Genomic DNA, 15,675 nt, shown 5'->3' on the forward strand with positions numbered 1-15,675 from the left:
AGGGGCTCTTGACAAAGGCGTGGCTCCTTGAGAGGCAGGAAGTATTCGGTGGAAGGGACAGTGAGACCCTATTATCTCCTCTGGGGCCACATGGAGGTGGGCAGGAGGTGGGTCATGATGGAGATGGAGATGCCACGTGGAGAGGCCCGACTAGGGCACTGCATGGAACCTGCACAGCCAGTGCATGCAGCCCAGCTCCACTCCTCCCATCCTCTGCAGGTGTACGGTCTACACAGGTCAGCCTCCCAGGTGCGGAGAAGGGTAGTGAACAAAGATCTAGGGAGGCAGACGAAAGATCCCAATGATGAGAGGTTTGTTAAGATGAAGTTTAAGACTGAGTTTTGTCTCTGGAAGGTGCTGGACAGCGACTAACAGTCAGGCACTCGGCAGGCAATGGCTGTTTATCATCATCATCATCATCATCATCATCATCACCACTACTAATAATTATTACCATCACAATCATTATTACTCTTATTATTACTGTGGCGCCCTCCTGTGGCTGCTGCCACCCAGCTCTGGCTGTCCCACACACCTGTGGCAGCCACGGCCCTTGGCTTCTAGCTTCCTCCAGCACAGTTCTCTGTCTCGGTCTGTGCAGAATAATTTGAGGGTCCCCCAGACAAGCTCTGGGGTGAAACTAAGCTGCTGCTGTTGTCACCCAGCATCACATCTTTCCTCTCCCCCATAGGGAGCCTCCACCCCTGAGTCCTGGCCCTCCCAGGAGGACGCTCTGCCCGTGCTGCTGTGCCGTGAGGACCCGTGTCTGCAATGAAAGCCATGCCTTGGAACTGGACTTGCCTGCTGTCCCATCTCCTCATGGTAGGGATGGGCTCCTCCACTCTGCTCCCCCGGCAGCCACCCCCGCCATCCCAGAAGCGATCTTTCATCACATTTCGAGGGGAGCCAGCTGAGGGCTTCAACCACCTGGTGGTGGATGAGAGGACAGGGCACATTTACTTGGGGGCCGTCAACCGGATCTACAAGCTGTCCAGTGACCTGAAGGTCTTGGTGACCCACCAGACAGGGCCGGACGAGGACAACCCCAAATGTTACCCACCCCGCATCGTCCAGACGTGCCATGAGCCCCTGACCACCACCAACAATGTCAACAAGATGCTCCTGATAGACTACAAGGAGAACAGGCTGATTGCGTGTGGGAGTCTCTATCAAGGCATCTGCAAGCTCCTGAGGCTGGAGGACCTCTTCAAGCTGGGGGAGCCGTTTCACAAGAAGGAGCACTACCTGTCGGGAGTCAACGAGAGCGGCTCTGTCTTTGGAGTGATCGTCTCCTACAGCAACCTGGACGACAAGCTCTTCATTGCCACGGCGGTGGATGGGAAACCAGAGTACTTCCCCACCATCTCCAGCAGGAAGTTGACCAAGAACTCAGAAGCGGATGGCATGTTCGCGTACGTCTTCCACGACGAGTTTGTGGCCTCGATGATTAAGATCCCTTCGGATACCTTCACCGTCATCCCCGACTTCGATATTTACTATGTCTATGGCTTCAGCAGTGGCAATTTTGTCTACTTTTTGACCCTGCAGCCCGAGATGGTGTCTCCCCCAGGCTCCACCACAAAGGAGCAGGTTTATACATCTAAGCTCGTGAGGCTTTGCAAGGAGGACACCGCCTTCAACTCCTACGTGGAGGTGCCCATTGGCTGTGAGCGCAGTGGGGTGGAGTACCGCCTGCTGCAGGCCGCATACCTGTCCAAAGCGGGGGCCGTGCTCGCCCGGACCCTCGGAGTCCGCCCAGAGGACGACCTCCTCTTCACTGTCTTCTCCAAAGGGCAGAAGCGGAAAATGAAATCCTTGGATGAGTCGGCTCTGTGCATCTTCATCTTGAAGCAGATCAACGACCGCATTAAGGAAAGGCTGCAATCTTGCTACCGGGGCGAGGGCACGCTGGACCTGGCCTGGCTCAAGGTGAAGGACATCCCCTGCAGCAGTGCGGTGAGTCGGGTGGGGGCGGCACGCGAGCTGGCACGGTGAGGTGTGGAGGGAGGACCCTGGCCCGTGACCTCCAAGTGGTGTGATCACACTCCAGTTTGCAGGTGGGACAAGTATATCTTGGCTCTGAGTCCCACTGGACCCAAATTATCACCGGCTCAAACACGCTGTGACTATGAAACTGAGCTTGTAAGAGTCGGAGCTGGAACTGAAACTTGGATTTCCTATCAGGACACCTCTCTATTCCATGTTGGCTTGCTGGTTATAGGAGGGAGTGCTAGGAATAAGCAGGAATTGTGTTACACGGGTGTCACCAGGCACTGTGGGAGGCTAGTCATAATGTGCTGCAGGACAAGGCACGTACCCACCCTTCTTACCAACGAAGCCTGTGAATCACTATCCTGGGAGCTTAGAACAAAACCATTGCTGGGAGTAATGGAGCCAGTCATTCCATGTTTTTAGCCTCTTGCGTGTCTTTAGAAAAGGGAACAATGGAAGCAGAAGTCTAAAGAAAGTGAGAGTCTAGTGAACATAGAAGGGAAAGCAGAACTTGCTTAGAAAAGTGAGTTCAGTATTTATTAAGCATCTTCTACATGCACAGCTCACAAAATCACAAAGTCAGTGAGCAGCCAGGAAAGAGTTCAGGGTGACAGGAAACCAGAGGAAGGAGAGAATGAAGGGTTGGTTTAGGATGCCGACCCAAGGCCCGTGGAGCCTGAGGTTCCAGTCTGTCCCTCAGGCTGCTGCCTTGCTCGGAGGCTACAGGTGCAACAGGTGACACAACCTAACTCACTTGTGACCCAACAGGAAAAGCACCTGCTTTTCTGTGGCTTGACTTCTGTTCTTCTTTAAAATGGTCCACTTTTCTCTCCATCATTCTTTAAGAGACTTGCAAGGCTCAGCTTTTGGCATCTTCTAAGCCCTATGTCACTGTTCTTTCCCTTTTTTCTTTTTTTATTGTCCAATTAAAATGTTATAAACCTAATTTAAGAAAATCTATACTGTAATCATAATGTAGGAGAGGGAAGGGGAATTCACCCATCAGGTTGAAGTTGCATCTGCGCGGATGGGATTCTTGACTCGTAGTCAAACTTTGGTGCAATTCCATTTTAGGAAATGTATTTGGGTTGATTTAAAAAAGTGTAAGTTTCTCTTTATAAAATATGGCCACAAGGGTCTCAGAGGGAACTGGCACCCACCCCACCCAGCCTGTGGTGAGGCCAGTACTCTGGTCACTAGGATTTGGAGTGGGGGTAGAGGAGGGGGAGGAGAAAGAAGGAACTCAGCAAAGTTTGTCTTTGGTGCCCTGACATTTAGGCTCAGGCTGCTTTCCGGTTGTGAGTTTTCCAGGTACCTGGGTTGAAACTAAAAGATGTTATTCTTCTTTGGAAGACTTGAAAAACCCGGAGACCCCTAACATCCCAAAGGAAGTGGGAGAGGTACTATGGGCCAAAACAAGTAACGACAAATTGACAGTCATTGCCGGGCCAGAGAATCGAGGGGGCTCTACTGTGTCCGTTGAGCCTTAGCAGGTGACATATCCTTTGGAGGCTTCAGTTTGAGGCAGTAGCAGATTCACTCAGGAGAGTCTATGAAACAGGCTTATGAACTCGGGGGCCCATGACTGCTCCCAAACGAAGGCAATAAATGACAGTCCAGATGCTGTGCTGTGTGTATGTGTGTTACACACTCAAACATAGCCCCCAGGGAGATGCATTGGAAAGTTGGTATGAGGAAGGCCCTTAGAGATACTCTGGTCTAAACTTTGATTCCAAGGCCCAACAAGGTGAATGAATTATTCAAGGTCACACATCTTGTGAGTCAATGGCAGACACAGCCTCGAGGAGGATCTCCTTGCCTCTCATTACCACACCCACACACACCCACGTGGACACATGCACACACATATACACACATGTGCACGTGTGCACATCACAATAAGTACCCCCGTGCACATGCACATATATACCCTAGATAAGAAAATGGTAAGTTTATGCTGTGTGCTTGCTAGGCAACTTCAGAGCAATTGGCAATTTTTCCTGTTGACACTTTTCTATAGAAAACTTGCTCGAACCCTTTTTAGGAGATGCTTTGGGGGGTAAAATCAGCTGCAGGGATCAGCCTGGCTGCCCACGAGCGGGAGTCACCCCAGCCTTGCTCCCGCCACAATACAAAAAGCCAAGTTCATCGTGGAAGTCTGCAGAACTTCAGGCCCTGATACCGCACGGTGGCCTCGAGGAGAACAGAGGGAAAACGGCTTTGCAAGACAGGCCAATGCCAGGACTGGAGTAATGGAGCCAGATAACGAGCTTTTGATTTTTCTTTTGGCTTTAATTAGCCCTTTCAAGTTCGAGGCAAGTTCAGGGCTGAGAGCATAGAGAGGAGGAGGCCAGGAGCTGCGCAGGGGGCTGGAGCCGTCTCCCCAGCCAGCCTGAAAGGCCACGCCGGCTTTTAATGCGCGGTATCGGTTTCCTTTGATTCAGCCATCCTCGAGCTACTTTGCGCGGGAGCCCTCGGCTGCAGTTCATCTGGCCTCAGACCGCACATGGGCCACACGCCATCAGCCAGGCCCAGCTCCCGAGCGTCCCCATTGAGGACCCGTCCTCGGCACAGTGTTGGCAAACCCGGCTTTTCCTCCGCCCGCTCCCATGGCCGTTGAGGCCCTTTCCGTTTTCCTTTCCTGCCCTGAGGCAGGGGTGGCGGAGGTGACCTCCAGAGTTTTCTTTCGAGTCCAAGATTCCCTTGAGGCCTGCGAAGTGGAACTGAAGCTCAGATGTCCTCTGCCCTGTGGCGTTTCAGCTGCAGGAAAATGGTAGAGGGGAGGGAAAGGCCAGGAGACTGACTTTCAGGACTTGGGTTTTTCAGCATAGGGGTCCCGTATGGGTTTTAGCATAGTCACAGCTCAAAGAGCTTGTTCCCTAAGCTCACCCCGTGGCACCCTGCAGGCTTTTCTGGCCCTTTCCATTTCCTGGGACCCACATTCCTTCCCCTGAATTCATGCCTCCAGAACTCAGAGCAGTAGTCCCCGACCCCCGCACTAGGTCCCCGCTGTCCCTTTGGCTGTGCTCAGTGAGGACGGGGTGAGGTGGGGAGAGAACGCCCATGTTTATTGGCCTGCCATGCCATGGGGCATCTGTGGAGCTGTGTGGCAGGCCGCAGCCTGGTGACCAGGTGGGGGAGAAGCCTGGGACTGTGAGGCTGGAGCTGTGGTCTACAGGCCCCCGGTTCTTATTCCAGGTAAACTGGGGAAGGCTGGCTAGGCCCACAGCAGAGATAAGAGCCAGGGGCCAGGAGTGGCCTCCTCATGGGACTGTGTGGCTGCAAATGTCAATGCCTGTTGCAAATGTGAATCCTGGAGTGGGTGCTGGCTGTAGAGGCTGGAGAAGCAGCCCACTGTTCCCTGGTGCTTGCGAGGAATAGAGGCAGCTTCCACATTTGCCTCTGGGCCATTCCTTTCCTGTGTCCTGGTTTTTTCCAGCCTGAATGGAAAGAGATATCCAAGAACAAATAGGCTAGCTGGGAACTGAAAATTGCTCTAAGGATCTCAGGAGGGCATGGGCTGAAGAGGGTCCTAGAAGGGTCAGCTAGGGGGCCCAGTTTGTCTTGGGATTCAGAGAACCGAAGACCAACTTGAGGCCTTTTGCTGATGGGCATCCAAGTGGGCTAATGATGGTGTCATTTCTCTGTTTCTGCTGCTGGGCACTGAATGGTCTCTCCCTCTGTTCCCTTTGAAGGCTGCCACACAGGCTCCTGAAACCTGTCTGCAGGGCACATAACTTTTGGGGTGAAGAGCCTATAGCCTGTGGCTTCTGTCATGTGCCAGGGCCCTAAGCAGACCAAGGCGACAGCTCCCAGACTTTTCCTAGGAGCCCTGACACCAACCTGGAGTTGCCAGCGAGGCTTGAAAGCGTGCTATTATGGGCCACGTCTCTTTTTCTCTACATGGACCAAGTAGCCTGGCATCCCAGAGTTCCCCAGGCGTGGCTGTCTTTTCCTCCCCAACCTTTCTTCAGCCTTCTGGAGTAACCTCACAGAACACTAGCCATTCTGTCTCCAAATGATTTAATGAATGGATGAATGGCTACAACATTTATTAGGCCTTTGGCAATATACCCACTGTTGGTGGATGCCAAGAATCGTAAAATGACATCAGTCTCCAGGAGCCCAAGAGTCCAGGACAGAGACGCACCCAAGAAGGTCACTATGATCTGTGTGGGGGCACAATGGCTGTGGTCCCAGGAGTGTCTGTCACTTAAGTCCACTTAAGTGAGTTTGGAGCCAATTGACAAGTGGACAGAGCAGTCAGGCAATGTCAGCTTTAGTGATAAATCTAGATGGGGCAAAAATCAGTTTCTTAATTTTCCCCTCAAGACTTGAATTGAGAGTGACCTTCCAATAGCAAATGTAGGTCCTTGGGGCAGAAACTATTACCCAGAATCACCACCTCACACCTGTCAAGCCCCAGTAATGGGAGCAGAGAGTGGTGGCCTCGAGCTGCCTGATAACCTCATTGTAGGAGTCTGTGTGGTGCCCAACAGTCTACAAAGAGGTTCATCACCTCCTTTTCTGCTCGCAGAGTGCTGCAGGTTGATGGAAAAGGCAGCCACCCTCTCCAGTTCAGGAAATGGAGGAGCAGAGAAATCAAGTCCTTCACTCAAGGTCATGGAATTCGTAGACGAGAACCCACTATGCATCCTCGTTCTCAGCAGGCTGCTTTTCCCTCTGGGGTTTCTCAGTGGTGTGCTGGTGACATCTTGGGTGGGACAGGTCACTGTCAGGGCTTTGCAGGACATTTACAATCCTGGACCCTAAAGCACTAAGTGTCGATGAGACTCCCCAAATACTGCAAGAACTAGAAAAGCCTCTCAGTTTTCCAGAAGCACCTGGTGGAGAACCAACGCCAGACCAAGTGTCTGTCTGACTTCAGGGTTTACCTGCCAACCTGCTAGTCCCACGAGGTTCAAAGAGGCACAGGAACTGAGGTTGTTTCTTTTTTTTTTTTTAATAATTTTTAAATAATTTGTATGGTGACATTGGTTAATGAAATCCAATAAATTTCAGCTGTACACTTTAACAATAAGGCATATATATGTTTACACTGTGTTCACCTCCCATAGTTAGATTTCTTTCTTCACCACATATATGAACCCCCTTTACCCCGTCTACCTTCCCCCTCCCCGCCGCCCGCCCCAGTAACCACTAGTCCATTGTCCATGACCATGAATCTCTGTTTGTTTGTCCTGTTCATTCGTTCGTTGTTTTTAGGTTTATATCCCACATATAAGTGATATCATATGGTTTTCAACTTTTTCTGTCTGGCTTAATTTGCTTAGCATGATTATCTCGTGGTCCATCCAGGTTGTCACAAATGGCAGTACTTCATTTCTTCTTATGGCTGAGTAATATTCCATTGTATATGTACCACAGCTTCTTTAGCCAATCATCTATCGTAAGACACTTCGGTCACTTCCACGTGGGGGCCACTGTGAATAATGCTGCTATGAACGTCGGTGTGCAAATATCTTTTCAGATATGGGTTTTCAGGTCTTTGGAGTAAATACCCAGTAGAGGGTTTGCTGGGTCATATGGTAGATCGATTCTTAGTTTCTTTTGAGGAACCTCCATACAGTTTTCCATAGCGACTGTAGCAATTTGGAGTTCCACTAACAGCGTATGAGGGTTCCTTTTTCTCCGCATCCTCTTCGACATTTGTTATTACTTGTCTTGTTGATTATGGCTATTCTAACAGGCGCGAGATGGTATCTCATTTTGGTTTTGATTTTCATTTCTCTAATAGCTAGTGATGTCGAGCATCTTTTCATATATTTGTTGGCCATTTGTATGTCCTCTAGGGAGAAGTGTCTGTTCAGGTCCTCTGCCCATTTTTTGACTGGATCGTTTGTTTTTTTGTTGTTATTGAGTCATATGAGTTCTTTGTATATTTTGGATATTAGGCCCTTATCGGAGGCATTGCTTGCAAATATATTTTCCCATTCTGATGGTTCTCTCTTTACCTTGATGACTATTTCTTTTGCTGAGCAGAAGCTTTTTAGTTTGCTGTAGTCCCATTTATTTATTTTTGCATTTACATCCCTTGCCTTTGAGGTCAAATTCATAAAATCCTCTTTAAGTCCAAGGTCTTTGAGTTCTGTTCCTATTTTTTTCTATGCATTTTATTGTTTCAGGTCTTATATTCAGGTCTTTAATCCATTTTGAGTTAATTTTGGTGTGTGGTGATAGACAACAGTCTAGTTTCATTCTTTTGCAGGTGGCTTTCCAGTTTTCTGGCACCATTTATTGAAGAGGCTTTCCTTTCTCTACTGAATGTTTTTGGCTTTTTTGTCGAAATTATTTGCCCATATAAATATGGGTTTACTTCTGGACTCTCGATTCTGTTCTACTAGTCCCTATGTAGGGACTGAGCTTTTCATCTTTAAACCCAAACTTCACTGAATGCCCGACAGTGAGGAGTGGTGAAGGACATCATTCATAGGTGCTGTTACTTTGACTTATATTTATTGTTTCTCAGACACAGCAGCCCTGGGAAGAGACAGGGTCACTCCCCTGGACTCAGGCTGGCCTGACCTCCGAGGCTGGATGGCTGGCGCCTGGGATCCTGAAACTCCAGGAGAGCGAGCATCCGGAATGGCCGGGCGGTCATCTCAGGCTCCGGGTGCTGTTCTCTGCCAGTCTGCTTGGGTGTTTTCTTTCCCCTGGCAGCAGGAAGAAAAGCTCTAACTAGATGGGGCGTATCCTGTTATTTATGGCACGGGGCAAGGTTTTCTCTTTCTGCTCAGCCACAGTCCTCTCTCAGACCGGGAACTTCCCCTGTTGTCTGCCTCGGCCTTCCTTTCTCATCTCCAATGCACCCCACCCCCTACCCCACCCCCACACACACTGTGACACACTAAACACATATGCCCTATGCCACTCTCAGGTCCCAGTGAGAACACACATCAAAAATCTCCTTGACAATTTGGGAGGCTGCCATATCCCACCCTTAATCTTCATAGAATCAAGCCCTGCCCTTCTGCCTTTGAGATGGCTTCTGTCCCAGGTATGCAGGTGAAAAGGCCACCCACTTCCCTCTTTTTGGCCAGCAGAGTTTGCAGTGAGAGTTGAATCTGAGTCAAGTACGCAGGATGCTTTGGGGTACAGGATGGTGGCTGCACCCTCGGTGGTATGTTGGACCTGGTGAGAGGAAGGGGCTTGAGGTTGGCCTCGTAGGCTGGACATGTTCTCTTAAGATGCCACTCTGGAGCCCACTGGATCAGTAGAGACAGTGTCAGGTATCACATATGCAGAATTTTGACACAGACAGCTGACGAGGGACCTCAGTATAGGGTTTATAAAGATGGGCCATGCACTGCCGTATCCTAATGCTAAGACATCCACTGCATGAACCCTGGCACAGACGCGTGCACATCTATAGACACGCTCACATGTGTACATGGTCTGGATGCCGACTCACTTTCTCACGGTGTCTGTGGCCCACTCGTTTCTGTCTATCTGTTGCTCTCTCTGCTGTGTCTCACTGTCTCGCTTACACTCACACTCTGTGCATTGTCATCTCTCAGGGTCCCTCTGTCTTCATCTTTCTGTGGTTTATTCTCCCTCACAACCACAGACTCCACGGAGCAGCGAGAATAGCAAGGTTTCTCTCCCACATGCACACACGCACGTGAAAACACACCCCACACGGTGTGCGATAGCTCTCCCCAAATGGGCAGCCGAGCCTCTCATTCAATCAGCACACAGGCCATCCCAAGCTAACAATCCAGATTTGCATTTCTGGGCCTTCCCTTCAACTCCTTTCATCCTCACAGGGTGGCGTCTTGGCCCGGATCCTGGCCTGAGAGTTTAGACCTTTGGGTCTCGGCCAGTCCCAGCTTCAGAGATGTCACTGGGCTGATGAGCAGTTTCCCTTTTGCTTTGAATTATACATTCATCTTCCAGAAGGAGCTGATAAAGATAATATCCCTTTAAGAAAGTGTCTGAGACTCCGAAAGAAAGAGAAGTGCACGGACATTAATAAATAATGGTAGGTACAGAGCACCTTATCTTTGTGGGACACTTAAACAGCTTCACAGCACCATCTGTCTATTCTCCTTCAGTCATAATAATCACACAATGGGACAGAAAGGCACTTACTAATATTGACGTGATTTCATACGTACATGTTTTCCTCCACCAGTATCTGATCTTGAGAGATTCAGGCTGCACCGAACCCAGATGTTATGTTCAGTATGCCAGGCCTGGAATGTGTGTGCCCAAGTGTCTTCTTTTCCATCCGGCACATGTGACGATTGCTAAGCTACGGTATTTGAAGGCGAGGATACATTTCGGGCCAGACCCTTTCTGCCATTACCTTCCGGTGTCCCTTCATTTTTGCAAGGCAGAAATAAACGACTACACTGAGCATGTGACACTTACTTCTTTCCATTAAATTAGTGGAGAGAGCGGGGGAAAAAAAAGACAATGCAGGGAGTTCTCCATCCTGAGTCCCGATTGACATTTTGTCCCCTAGTAGATGGGCCCCACGTGCTGTCCACGTCCAGGAAATGGGACAGCGGAAGCAAAGAAAGCTCGCGATTTCTCTCTGGTCTCCACGTCGCTTACTGAGTCTCTGTCAGTGTTCCAAAACAGAATGGGATTTGTTTGGCTGATTTATCCTGCACGCAGGCAACATTATCCAGACTCACACACGGGCCCGAGGAGTGAGAGGGGAGGATGCACGGCAACAAGAGCGGGGCTAATAAAATTTCTCCCTACTAACAAGGGAATGAGCTACCCCATAAGTCAGCCTGGTGAGCTGGGCCACTGCTTCTCAGCGCTCGCCAGAATACACACAACCTTCATCGCTCTGGCCTGCCTCCCTCCAATTACAGTTCCAGGGGCAGCTGAGGTTGTCTGCAATAGATTGTGAGGGGAGTGGGAAGGTGGGATTGATGGGCTGTGGGGATTTCTTGCCCTTGACAAGTAGCCACTGGGGACCTCTGAAGCTCAGCTATAAGAGGAAAGGGGTAGCGCCCAAGTGGGTTTTACTGGGTCCTATTCCCAACGCTGAGAAGCCTTCCCTGGTATTTCCAATGGGTCCAGTTTTGGCTGCTGGACGAGCCCCAATGTGGTGGCCATCTGCAGAACTGGGCCAGTCTAGTGGAGTTTGGGTCCTGATTCCCTTGCTTGGCCGGCCCATAGGTCTGGTCATAGTGTCATGGTCCTCTCTGTTTTTCAGAGAGGGAATCTGGGGCCTTTAGGAGGTGGGATTATGAGGAGAAAGTCATGGGTTCAACCCCATGCTGAGGATGTTGAGTTGGAGCTGCTTTCTGACCACTGTTCCCAGCAGCTCCCAGGAGGGGTGCATCCTCACAGCTCGCTGTTGGTTACGGCCAGGCCTGCAGAGAGTGCGCTTGGCTAGTGCCCCTCTCCTGGGAAAACAGCTCAAATTAGTGGCATTAGTTTCCTATTAGAAGGTTAGCTTGTTATCGTGATGAGTGAAAGACCACTTAGATATCTGGTGGGACTGGGCCACCAACACACAGAAACACCAAAATGGGTAGAGAAGTAAGTGTTGCTTTTAGCAAATCACTTTCATTTTTCAATAGGTAGTTAAGTGCATTAATTCAATGGTTGCCTCAGAAACCACACACACACACACACACACACACACGCACGCACACGCGGCACGCCTAAAATACCATGACCTTCTATCCTGTATACAGGTACCAGCCCTGTGTGAGATGCTTGGAAACTTGGAGCTTGGCTCTTGGAAACAGTGGTGTAATTTGTTGGGTTGTTTTTCCATCCCGAGACCTTTTTAATGAAGCTCCTCTAATAACGTGTCTGTCTAACTGGGTTGTTTTAGTTGTGGTTTTCTGGCTTCCCCCCTCTGTCTCTGTACACATTTATTTTCTTACGATCCCATTGAAAAAGACACCACAAAGAATCCTGAGATCACGCGTTAGTAACGAAGTGGATGAGGCCTCCTTCCCGCGTTCCACTTCCGCGGACTGTGCTCACCGCTGGGTGAGGAACCAACTTTATCTGTTGGAGGACATCTGTCTCTCAAGAGAGTTCACCCCATAGGGTCAGCGTGGGCCACCAGCAGACCTCCGGGGAAGGGCTGGAATGCACAAACAGGAAAGGCAAGATTCTGTGGAGCCGTATAGCCATCGGGGGGCTGTGTAGTCTGGTTTTCTTTGTCACAGAAACTAGCACTCAAGCATATGAGACTATTATATGGAGTCAGAGGCTTTCTGATGAGGGGAAACCTAGCCGACTGGAGCCTCGCTAAGATGTTTCTGCCCTGCTGAGGACTCTCTGCTGACCTCTTCCTCCTGCTGTCATCGGAGGGCGAAGAGTCATCTCCAGGGGTGGACCTCAGACTCTGGTACATTTATGAACACCCAAAGGTCAGCAGTCATATTCGAAATATGGCCCCAATAAGTGGGTGGTCATTATCTTCCTGTACTGCAGAGCTTTATAGTTGGAGTCTCTCTATACACGTGAGCTATTACAGCTGATCTGGTCAGTATCTCCCTTTAGAGAAAAATCCCACATGTGTAATCCACTGTTTTCCCATTCCCAGCAGAGGTCTGCTATGGTCAGTGTGTGTGTATACGCTCAATCAATTAATGGAAAGAAATTGAGAGCTGCTGAGCATGAAGAGTCTAAAGACCTTCTCTTGTCCACATCAGCAGGCACCTGTTGGACTTCCTGCCTCTTTTTCCCTTATATTTCTTTTCAAAGTTTCAGCTCTCACTTTCTTTGGGGACCGATGGGCCCAGGAAAGGTGGACGCCCAGCTCTGATGATCGGCTACAGGCATCTTTGGGAGTGGAGAGTAGGGCAGAGCACCCATTCCGGAAGGCAGGAAGGCAGAAGGGCTCTTCCCCGAGCCGTCTCTGATCCTGCAGATAGGTTCCCCTGATGTTGGAATAGGTTTCGCTGGGGCCACCCACTTGCGACCCTGGAGGAATCCCCTATGTAAGATCAGTTTTTTTTCTCAGGACTGGGCATTTGGGGTTCTGGTACCTATTTTCTCATAACTTGATAAGTCATAGTGGTGGGGGTGTCATTTCACTCTCTAGGCCTCCATTTCCTCTTCTCCAGAATGGGCAGTTGGATTCTAAGATCCCGAGTCATTCTCCTCCTCTGAAATCGCACGATGTGTGAGAGCGGCCACACACTGTGCCAGAAGGAGAACTCGGAAGTGAGCCCAGTCGGTGCCACTGCCACAAGGCCCTGCTGCTTCCCCGGGCGGTGGGTGCCGTGCCCTCTGCAACCCCAGCACCGGGTATGCAACCGAAGCAGGGCAAGAGTGGTCTTGTCCAGTCATGGCCCAGGTCTGTGTCCCTGACTAGAAAATGGGGGAGAAACAGACGCTTCATCTCGATATCGTTGGGTCCTCACCTCGTGCTTGGTGCTTAGTAGGTCCTTCCTAAGTGTTCTTAAGCAAATTAATGAGTGAGGAACAGTAGATAGTGCTGTCTTCATTTAGTGCCTCAGTTTCCCCTAATGGAAACAGGAGTTCCAATAGCCTAAGAGACCAAAAGTTTCTTGGAAAAAGACCCAACCGAAGGTCCCACATGGGTGAGCTTGGGCCAGTCTCTGATGCCTTCTTCCTCCGTCTAATGGTCTGGCCTCCCAGCCTTGGTGGCGGGCACAGGGGTGCTTGGGACTCCTCTACATGGGGCCGGATGCTGCCTTTGTATTCAAGGAGGGCAGAGGGGGCTGGCTTGCTCCAAGATTGAAGGACTCTTCTTTCTACTGGACCAGGAACTGCCCACGAGGGCCAGGTCCGACTTTGAACTTGCCGTCCTGGGCTCAGAGACTGCTGCTGTCGGGCCAGAGCAGTCGAGAGCTGCGTCTGGATTGGAGGAGTTGTCTACACCTGTTGGCTTACCTGGTTGGCCTCTTGTGGATTAGTCTGAGATATTTGTAAACAGTGATGCCTAGGGTAAGAGGGCCAGCCTGTGGCTGTGGAAGAGACTGTGTCCCAGAATTGAGCTAATTGGCCCACCGGGGGATGGACCTGGTGACCCTTAACTCATTAGCACTGTGTTTGGACCACTGAGCTCTGGCCTACTTCTAACCTTTCTATAATAAGGACTCAGTATGGGTTTCCGCAAAGGTGAGTCAACAGAGGGTGGAGTCAGCTCCACTTGGCAGTGAGGGTGCCATCAGGAACCAGCCCAGGGGCCGTGCTAGCTGGGGTGAAGAGTGATTGCAGGATCAGTCCCCACCCCGCCTCATCCCCCTTGGCCTTCAAGATGGATTGGCACGGTGTCAGGGTGATGGTGATTCCCCATGTGTCACAGAGGCATGGGGTTGGGAGATGATGCACAGGGGCTTCAGAGGTGACGTCCCCGGGGTCCCTCAGGTACGCCCTCTTCTTCAGCCCTTCCTCAAGAGTTTCCACAGAAACCACCAGGCACTTCCGCGGTTCTTGGGTGGCTGCTCTGCAGCTCTGCCCCGGAGCCTGGGGAGACTGCCCGAGGAAGGATGCTGGCAGCGTTTAAAATCCCCTTTCCATGGAGATGATAGAGCTTTTCAGAGTGCCAGTCTCTCTGCAGAGTGGGAGTAATTTCCCTGTAATTGGTAAAGTAACCGAAACTGCTCTGTCATTTGTATGTAGCGACACGTAATTGCACGGTAACCTTTGCCGCTGTGCACAAGGGAAGCATGGTTAGCTATTAGATTATAATTTGGAGTGTCAGCTCCAGCTCCCCACTCCACCTCCACCAACATCTCTCAGGGAGGCCTTTGGGGAGGCTCCACGAGCCCCTCCGCACCCTGGTCCAGTGGGTCTTGCTCCAGAGTGAGAATGCTTGTCACATGCCGTTCTCTCCTTGGTATGGTCTATGCACCCTCAGCTAGGATGGGACCTCCATGGTGACCCATGGCAGCGCTTCTCAAACCTTAGCCTGCAGCATAATCACCTGGGAAAGGGTTAAGGTGCAGATCCCTGAGCCCCATCCAGGAGGTCTAAGTGGGGCCTGAGAATTCGCATTTCTAATGAAGAGCACTAAATCTTCTAAATCTCCAACCATTCTTCTGTTCCATCCTTCACCCTTGTCGGTCTGATAGATCTTTAGGAAATACCACATTTGCTGTTTCGTCTTGATAACATTAGCCCCTTTAATCTTGATAACACCTCTCTGAGGTACTTGCTGTGAATTTCCCCAAAGACGCCGAGGTTGTCCAAATTGTCTAAGATGACAAACAATAATAAGAACACTTCCATAGCACTTATAGAGTGCCAGACATCGTTCTGCATGTGCTAAATCTTTTAATCATCACCACAGCACCAGGAAGTATCTACTGTTATTACTATCCCCATTCTACCCGTAATAAGCTGCTGAGGCACAGAGAACTATAATTTGCCCAAGGTCACACAGCATTAAGTGGTGGAGCTAGGATTCAAACCTAGGCATTTTGGCTCTAGTTTCATGGTGTTAGCTACTACGAAACTCGGGCTTTTATTTAGTCATCCATGCGTCCATCTATCCGTGTACTCATCTATCCATGCATCCATTCGTCCATCTATTTAACACTTATTTTTTAACCGACTGTGAACCAGGAACTCAGCTAAAGGTACAGAGATGCATAAACATGGTCCCATCCTTGAGCTCATGTCACTGGAATCCAGTGGATCGCTAGCCTTAATTTATAACCCATGCATCCTATGAAGACATTTGCAGAAAGCAGGGTTGGGATCCTC

General features: G+C 50.2%; 1 protein-coding gene across 5 annotated transcripts in view; it reads left to right on the forward strand.

Moving 5' to 3' along the window:
* PLXNA4 (plexin A4) overlaps window positions 1-15,675 on the forward strand; it is a 418,764-nt gene that overhangs the window by 63,982 nt on the left and 339,107 nt on the right. For all 5 annotated transcript variants that reach the window (XM_015588415.2, XM_025045937.1, XM_025045940.1 and 2 more), the window contains exon 2: window positions 692-1,956. In XM_015588415.2, the coding sequence (XP_015443901.1) occupies window positions 772-1,956 (1,185 nt within the window). In that variant the 5' untranslated portion in view covers window positions 692-771. The remainder of the gene's footprint in view (window positions 1-691; window positions 1,957-15,675) is intronic.

The sequence above is a fragment of the Pteropus alecto genome, unplaced genomic scaffold, assembly GCF_000325575.1.
Source record: "Pteropus alecto unplaced genomic scaffold, ASM32557v1 scaffold22, whole genome shotgun sequence".
NCBI classification, from domain to species: Eukaryota; Metazoa; Chordata; class Mammalia; order Chiroptera; family Pteropodidae; genus Pteropus; species Pteropus alecto.